General features: G+C 38.3%; 1 protein-coding gene across 1 annotated transcript in view; it reads right to left on the bottom strand.

Moving 5' to 3' along the window:
• Positions 1-2,666: 2,666 nt before the first annotated feature.
• setd2 (SET domain containing 2, histone lysine methyltransferase) overlaps positions 2,667-9,420 on the bottom strand; it is a 33,209-nt gene continuing 26,455 nt past the window's right edge. Inside the window, exons 20-22 of the mRNA XM_058746203.1 lie at positions 7,792-7,866; positions 7,579-7,680; positions 2,667-3,190 (exon numbers count right to left, since the gene is read on the bottom strand). Coding sequence (XP_058602186.1) covers positions 3,029-3,190; positions 7,579-7,680; positions 7,792-7,866 — 339 coding nt within the window. The 3' untranslated portion in view covers positions 2,667-3,028. The remainder of the gene's footprint in view (positions 3,191-7,578; positions 7,681-7,791; positions 7,867-9,420) is intronic.

Raw genomic sequence — 9,420 nt, 5'->3', positions numbered from 1 at the left:
AAGGCACTTATGAATGTGGGCAGAAAGGACAATTGGCCCTGCTGTCACTGTACAACGTTTTGCAGCTCAGGAGTGTGGATTTCCTAGCGCTCTCTCTGTTCACATCTCGCTGAAATACCTCTGTTAATGATTTCTATGACTGCTCTGGTAAGTGAGAGCAGAGGGTTTGCAGGGACTTGGGCGGCTCTGCATGCCGTCACGTACTCCAGACGGAGCTGCTTAACTGCGGTCTGGAGCAGCCCAGCGGAATGCCCTGGCCCTGGGAGGAGGGCTCTGCAGAGGGGAGGGGAAAACCAGCTCTGCTCAGATGGTTTCGGAACCATGTAGGCAGAGTCTGAGCCCTGGAAGAGCCTCTAATGAAAGCACTGCACCACTTTGATTCTATGATTTAATAGAGCCAGATCTGTGCTGCGGTGGCAGTCACTCCATAGGGTTTAAAAGGGTTTAAAGTCAACATGTATTTACTTTAATGTACTTTCTTAGTTATATTGCGCATAATCCATCAGGGCACATTATTTCAAAGAAAAAAAATTCTGTTACATAATCGTAAAATGTAATATGTTGAAATGCTAATAACTTGCCCTGCCTCTGAAACGACATTCCTTTTTGGCTGACTTGACCTAGGACTACCAAATATGATGATAAATTTGTGAGGGAACCACTTCCTAAAATATAAGGGCAACTATCTTTCATGAAAAATAGCATGATATAAAAATGTTAAATGGACTTTTATATTGTTGTTGTACTGAAGCCAACAACATAAAGGTGTTTTAGCATTTATGAGTGTGACATAAAACGATAATTTGGCTTTTTTACATTAAACAGCCAAAAGAAGTGATTGATGTATTATGTAAAAGTATATATCTTGCCATTCAAAAGTTTGAGATTTTTTTAAGAATTTAAAGAAATTAATACTTTTATTCAGCAAGGATGTGTTAAACTGATAAGTGATAGTAAAGACATATTGTTTGAAAAGATTTCCATTTTGAATATGCGGTTCTTTTTAACTTTTTATTCATCAAAGAATCCTGAAAAAAGTATCAAAGGTTCCATAAAAATATTAAGCAGCACAACTGTTTCCAACATTGATAAATCAGCATATTGATAATAAATCAGAATGATTTCTGAAGGATCATGTGACACTGAAGACTAGAGTAATGGCTGATGAAAATTCAGCTTTGCATCACAGGAATAAATTATATTTTAAAGCATAATAAAATAGAAAACTCTTGTTTTAAATTGTAATAATTTTTCACAATATTATTCACTCTATTTTTGATCAAATAAATAGTCTTGATGAGCAAAAGATAAAAAAAAAACATTAAAAATCTTGCCGATACCAAACTTTTGAACAGTATTTCCAATCAACAACCAATGGATAGAAATAAAACTTTTTTTTTATTCAAATGTGCATCACAGTAGGGATGAACTGTTGCTACGGAAATTACTTAATTTTAATCAGCTTACTCTTTTTTTTTTTTTTTTTACTGTTTTTACTTCCACAGACCCCCTTTGTGGACCCCAGTTTAAAAAAAACCCTACTTTTAGGCTACTGTAGCAGTTAATGCATCCTCTCTAAAAACAAAGGGTGAACCCTGATGACCTTCATTTTGGTTTTGTGCGTTCAGCACCAACACATTTGTTCACATGTGTTCAACACCAGCACATTTAATCTCAGTCATCCAGGATTAAAGACTGTAGATTACGCCACACACAGGCATTAGGCGACAAGACAACCAAGGCTTATTTTAAGAAAACAGTTTATTTTATCTTAAAATGTTTTTACACTCAGTATGACAATGTGCTTGCACAGTACTTACAGTGGAGTGGGGCGAGACTCCTATTTGTACATAAAAAAAGATCCAAAGTCTTTCCACAGAGAAAGCAAAGGAAAAAGAAACGACACCCCCACCTTTAAAACCCAACCCAACATGCGGAGCCGTGGGAGAGTGCGGAATTCTGCTTGATGTAGGGACACCAAAATCACACCGACAGGACGGAGGACTCGGATCTAGTCGTATCCTTCTAATCCCATTTTACCAGTCTGCCATAATTAGACATATTTACACAAGACATTGTGGACCCCCACAGTCATTTTACAAAGTCTCTGCTAATGGTCTCAAAAACTAACTCTCAATATATTCACATATAAAGCAATATAATACATGTTTGGATAGAGATTTAATGCAGGTTAATAAGGTGGGGTGAGTTGATTAATGGCCAGAGCTTATGGGATAGTAAACCTGATCGATCCTTACATGACGGCCACAAAAAAAAAAAAGGCTACAAACTGCCTGGAGGGCTTCACATTTGCCTTTGCGACATGAATAAAAAATGTTAATGTAAAAACAGTGAAAGACCTTGATAAAATATCATTGCTACATAACCTTCCACCCAGTCGAGAGGAGAAACAAGACCAGGGCAAATGGGGTTAGATCACAGACCTGCACACTTCTATTTGAAAGTCTAAAATCCATAAAAACAATGTTCTGTGGGTATTTTATCTGAGATATAATTCTTAGCGTCTGTCTTTCTCGACTACTATCATTGAGGGATTGGACCTTTAGCAGAGCAGGCAAGCTAACAAAAGCCCTTGGTAACAACTACAGTAATGGAGTGGGGTGGCAAGGGAAAAGGATTTTAATGGTCCACTTATTCTTCCCCTCCTCCCCATTTAGTACAGAGTTTAAGATGATCCTCTTCTCCCAAGTGATGAGACTTGAGCCTTAGAGATAATTTTGAGAAGACTAAAAAGATCTTGGAAAGAGTCTGTGTAGCACCCTTGGTTTGCGTCCTCCACGCTTCACACCGTAGCAGTTTATCTCGTCACAAAACCGTCCCCTGTGCGGGACAGCTCAGGCAACGCCCCCTCCCAGAGCAGCATTTAGGACATGGTTAGAAGGTCAGTGGAACAAAACAACAGGACTCGAGCTTGAGCTGCCCTGTTCTGACGCACCAAAACTGTTCAGGCCAGAGGTGTTCGGTTGGAAAGAGCTGCCAGGAGGTTCCTGGGTTTGCTTCAGGCTAGCTAGTCCAGCTCTGTGTCTTCCTTGGGCCGGTACACGGAGCCAAACTTCTGCATGTACTTCTTGATGTACTCCTTGGTCTTGTGTTTGACGTTCTCATTGCATTCAAGGTCTTCAGGGTTCTTGCAAGACTTCAGTTCCTTGTTCATCACCCCATGAGTCAGCTGTGAAGCGATAGACAGACACGCATACCAAAGGTTTAGAGATGCAGCAATGAAAGTGCATTTCAAAAATAAAGATTTCTCCAGTTTAAAGGGATACAGATTAGTGTTATTTTCCTTAACGAAAACTATGACATAAAATGATAACTGTGACTATATCAACATGCAGTATCGTTGACGATAAACGATGATACAAAAATATATTTAAAAATAATTTTTAAAAATAGACAAAATATTATTGCAGCCTGCTGTACACGCTGTGCTCTACTATGCCAGCTTGTGTGTGGTTGCCAGATATCAAGAGTTAAAATCCCCAAATCAGAGCTTCTCTGTTAAAAGGAAACCTTTTCTGTTTTTGTTTACATAATAAATATACACAGTACACACATATATTATGTTTGTATAAAGAAACACACATACAGTATATATTTTGAAAACATTTAAGTCTATATATTCATATAAATATATTTAATATACAAACGTAACATTTTTCTTAAATATATACACATGCATGTGTGTCTATTTATATATACATGATACATATACAGTACACACTAGGGCTGCACGATTATAACAAAAATCAATTGTCGATTATTTGCTTAATTATAATTGCGATTAATAATTACGATTAACACAATTTACACTGAATGATGTTTATACCAATGTTTGAAGCAACTGCATGTCATATTTTTATATGAAAATAAGCTGAAAACATTTAAACGGAAAAACTTTTATTACATTTCTATAGTATTAAGCCTCAAATGTCAACTATTCATTGGATTGGTTTCTTCTTTAAATTATAAAAAAAAATATGCATGGTATTATAATGTTAAACTAAAACTATAATCAAAATAATGGAAGAACCCTTAAGATAACCTGTAGAAAGAAAAAAACTTAGAATAACATAAGTGGACTTTGAACGATTATTGCCTTTTTGAACGATTATGTAATTGTGGCATCCATAATTGTAATTGCGATTAGAAGCTTGATTAATTGTGCAGCCCTAGTACACACACACATATTATGTAAACAAAAACTTTTATTTTGGATGCGATTAATCGTTTGACAGCACTAGTAAACATATATTTCTCAAATGACAACAATCATTGAGATTTTAATTTGAGCAATATTATTTTATTTTTTTAAATCAATTTAACTATACAGCATGACAAAAATGTGTGTTTCACAGAGGTACTTGGTGATTTTAATCCCGTCCAAATCGGCCACGTCTGTGTTTTTCTCGCAAATTAGCTACTGTTTTACAGCAAACTCAGTGATCCTCTGAGAAAACGAATCCAGTCCGAATGCGATGTCTGTGATTGCCGGTGATTTATTATTATTTTTTTTCACAACGCGTTTCCTTGTGTGTTTTGGCCAATGTGAATTACCGTAGACGCTCTTACCGCGCACACATTTGATATATTTGCCTCCCGGGAAAAAAAATATCAGAATGTAATCAAATGTAATGTCAGCGTCAGGTAAAATTACTCGTTCATTTCTGCACTCAATTACATATGTACCTTTATGAAAATTAAACATGGGTTTACTGCAAATAACATGGTTTTGCTATACTAGCCATTTAGCCTCACCATGGTATTTGTGTGATTATTATTACTAACGGTAAATCAATCCGAATGACTATACGCAATGCGCGTGATCTCTGTGACGGCCAGATGTACAAAACAGACCCTCCCACCTCTGTAACAAACACAGAGATGTTAGTCCTGTCCGAATTGGTACATGAAAATCGCAGACGTCAGGTGATAAGAATCAAAACTCAAACGTAGGTTAGAAAACTAGCTCCTAAAGTCTGAGCTGTTTCAACTGAAAGAAACTTTGTTTTGCCTTTGTTTTGTCTCAAGATGCACACCAGTAATGTTTTCTCTAAGGCACATTTACACTGAACAAAATTATAAACGCAACACTTTTGTTTTTGACCCCATTTTTCATGAGCTGAACTCAAAGATCTAAGACGTTTTCCATGTACACAAAAGGCCTATTTCTCTCAAATATTGTTCACAAATCTGTGTTAGTGAGCACTTCTCCTTTGCCAAGATACTCCATCCACCTCACAGGTGTGGCATATCAAGATGCTGATTAGACAGCATGATTAATGCACAGGTGCACCTTAGGCTGGCCACAATAAAAGGCCACTCTAAAATGTGCAGTTTTACTGTATTGGGGGGGGGTCCGAAAACCAGTCAGTATCTGGTGTAACCACCATTTGCCTCACGCAGTGCAACACATTTCCTTCGCATAGAGTTGATCAGGTTGTTGATTGTGGCCTGTGGAATATTGGTCCACTCCTCTTCAATGGCTGTGCGAAGTTGCTGGATATTGGCAGGAACTGGAACACGCTGTCGTATACGCTGATCCAGAGCATCCCAAAGATGCTCAATGGGTGACATGTCCGGTGAGTATGCTGGCCATGCAAGAACTGGGATGTTTTCAGCTTCCAGGAATTGTGTACAGATCCTTGCAACATGGGGCCGTGCATTATCATGCTGCAACATGTAAGGGATAATCAACGTCTAGCTGTGCATTAAACAATTTGAATGCACGACGTGGAGGCGAAGAACTGCCCGACGCGCAGCAGAGGGTGGTTGCCTCCGTGAAGTGCATTCAAATTGTTTAACGCACAGCTAGCTGTTGATTATCCCGTTTATGACATGGTCATTTCCCAGCATTCACATATTAAAGATGTTAATAATATTTGTGCTGCAATATTTGCCCGAACGATAAAAATGATGGTTATTTTAGTCTGTATTACTATTCAACTGTAACTGTATGTTACTATGGTTACCAATGTTTATAGGAAGCGCATTAATATAGAACGTGATTAAACTGACGAATTTAATCGACACCTGCCAGCCAATCAGAGTATCCAATCGAGTATTCAGACAGACCATGGCATAAGAGGTGATGGTCGTGGATGAATGGCACAACAATGGGCCTCAGGATCTCGTCACGGTATCTCTGTGTATTCAAAATGCCATCAATAAAATGCACCCGTGTTTATTGTCCATAACATACGCCTGCCCATACCATAACCCCACCGCCACCATAGGCCACTCTATCCACAACGTTGACATCAGCAAACCGCTCACCCACACAACGCCATACATGCTGTCTGCATCTGCCCTGTACAGTGAAAACCGGGATTCATCCGTGAAGAGACCTCTACAAGGCACCTCTCCAAAGTGCCAGATGCCATCGAATGTGAGCATTTGCCCACTCAAGTCAGTTACGACGACAAACTGCAGTCGGGTCGAGACCCCGATGAGGACAACGAGCATGCAGATGAGCTTCCCTGAGACGGTTTCTGACAGTTTGTGCAGAAATTCTTTGGTTATGCAAACCGATTGTTGCAGCAGCTGTCCGGGTGGCTGGTCTCAGACGATCTTGGAGGTGAAGATGCTGGATGTGGAGGTTGTGGGCTGGTGTGGTTACACATGGTCTGCGGTTGTGAGGCCGGTTGGATGTACTGCCAAATTCTCTGAAATGCCATTGGAGACGGCTTATGGTAGAGAAATGAACATTCAATTCATGGGCAACAGCTCTGGTGGACATTCCTGCAGTCAGCATGCCAATTGCACGCTCCCTCAAAACTTGCGACATCTGTGGCATTGTGCTGTGGGATAAAACTGCACATTTTTGAGTGGCCTTTTATTGTGGCCAGCCTAAGGCACACCTGTGCAATAATCATGCTGTCTAATCAGCATCTTGATATGCCACACCTGTGAGGTGGATGGAGTATCTCGGCAAAGGAGAAGTGCTCACTAACACAGATTTAGACAGATTTGTGAACAATATTTGAGAGAATTAGGCCTTTTGTGTACATAGAAAAAGTCTTAGACCTTTGAGTTCAGCTCATGAAAAATGGGGGCAAAAACAAAAGTGTTGCGTTTATAATTTTGTTCAGTGTATAAAAATTACTTAAAAGTCCTAATTGAACTATGGCCTAATCCTGGCTTAAGTCTTAACCCCGTCTGTGAAACCAAGCCTAAGACTAAATAAAAAATGGCTGACAAAATTAACACTAATACATATAATGCAAGGTGGATTGAACCAAGATCGATGGATTGAACCAAGACCCCATCCTACATTTTTTTTCTTTTCTTTTCGTTTTGTTAATCCATTTCACTTGGATGTACATCACGATATGGAAGAAAAGACCTGTCTCTGCTCCTGTTATATAGTTTTAAAAGACAAGGGGGAAAAAGAAAAAGTGCGTGATCCAAAGATGTCTGTCTGGTTGCATATGGTTGTAGGTGCTTTAATGGCCTATAGCTGTATATCTATATAGCTGAGCATTCAACAAGATTATATAAAACAATAACATAAAAATGCTCTTTGTCCATTTTTAAAAAGCATACAGGAACACACGTTACCTTTCTAGCAAGATGTTTAAAGTCTTCTGTGTTGCTGATACGGCCCAGCTTGCAGTCTGGCTTGCGGTACGGATTAAGGCATTGCACAATAAACTGTGACATCTGAAAAGATAAACAGGAGAAATTGAAAAGTTAGACGAGTCGGACACACATGAGCTACCGCTATAATTATTTGGTAAAAAAAAAATAAACCCAAGAGAATCTAAAGCTCACCTCCTTACGGAAGACTTCTTTGCTTTTTTTGGCCAGCTCACTGGACGTGTCTGCCTCGGCGGTCTTAGTAGAGAACTGTGCAAAGAGGTTAAACAAAAATAATAATAAATAAATACAACACATGAAATTACATACTGAGAATACAGACAGTTTATTTGACGCATTACTCATGTAAGAGTATATAATCTAGACATTGTTTAAACATTCTTTTCCAAAATATATTGGGAGTCTAAATTCTACAACGAATAACATTAAACACTGCAACTCCCAGAGTCCCCTTAGGCAGCCGATATGACATGAACGAGACTTTGTTGAATCAATGCCAAGACTGTCAAAACTCATTGTCAAAAGGTCCCAGAAAGAAACCCAAAGGCCAAACCAGTGCACATCAGAGGAAATGCTAACATACTGACAACAGACAATAAAACCATTTGGTAACAAAATCTGTTAAAAGTTTAATAGTTAAGATATTTTGAAGTCTAATACGAAAGGGCGATTGTTGAAAAGACAAAAGAGATTCTGCACAGTTCGACTTCCAAACGAGAAACCACATATAAATGAATACAGTTTCAACAGCTGGGTCTGATTAGCATCAAAGAGAGCCAGAGAAAACACCAGCAAAACCCTGAGAGAGAGAGAATGAGGCAGAGAAAGAAAGAAAGGCGGAGTGGGTGATGGGGGAGGGAGGACAGCAGTGAAAGACAGATCAAGATGGTTATGACCTGTGAAATGACATGATTTTAAAACAATGTTTATTGTGACTTGCTCTTGACTTCATGTTTCAGTTTGGATTGGCCCAGTCAGACCTCTTATGTATCTGCATCATATGATGCATCTTAAAAGCCGATGCCTTTTAAACACTGAGGCAAATTTAAAAAGTGTTTTCCTCTGAACTCCAAAAAGCTTTTCTCTGTGGATGAGCACCAGCTGTGAACCATTCCATCGTAGATGGCTGGAACAACATCTTCAATTACCCAGAGAGGCTGGGACAGTCTCAGGCCCTACATGTGTGTACCAAAGTGAACTCTAGAACAGGGATTGTTAAAATTACCAGTGCTTTGATACTTATTCAATACTAAAATCAATCAAAAACATAAAAATAATTTTTTTTTCACATTATTTGGTACTTAATATGGTACCAACACTGTCTGAAAGGCTGCTTCAAACGCTCACACATGTGCTGCAAAGGTCACTTGTGCCTCACGGTAATTTTGCTGCATGCAAGAATGGGTAAATGCATGTCTTGGTCAAAATATCAGTCTTGGTAAGGCATTAATGTAAATACAGCTGGGTTTTGTAATAGGAAAGTAAACAGGAATGTGTCTATAACAGCATTATTGTCCAAAAAAAAAAAAAAAAAAAAACTATCCCACCTATCTATCCTCTAAAAAAAACCCATTGCTTTTTAAAAAAAAATCTAATTTATTTATTTGTTTCTTACTACTGACTTTTTGTTTTCTTTATTTGCCTTTTTTATATGAATATAATAAATATTATTTAAAATTAAGAAGAGCCTTCATTCCACACATTAGTATTATTTAACATTGTGAACTTCAGGGGGAAAAAGGAGTGATATTTCATATCTTAAAAACATTCAGTAATCCTTGTGTGTGAACTTTTTTTTTGTTA

This window comes from Onychostoma macrolepis, chromosome 16 (assembly GCF_012432095.1).
Source record: "Onychostoma macrolepis isolate SWU-2019 chromosome 16, ASM1243209v1, whole genome shotgun sequence".
Lineage (NCBI taxonomy): Eukaryota > Metazoa > Chordata > Actinopteri > Cypriniformes > Cyprinidae > Onychostoma > Onychostoma macrolepis.
Note: the sequence above shows the minus strand (reverse complement) of the source record. Positions and strands in the feature narration are given on the sequence as shown.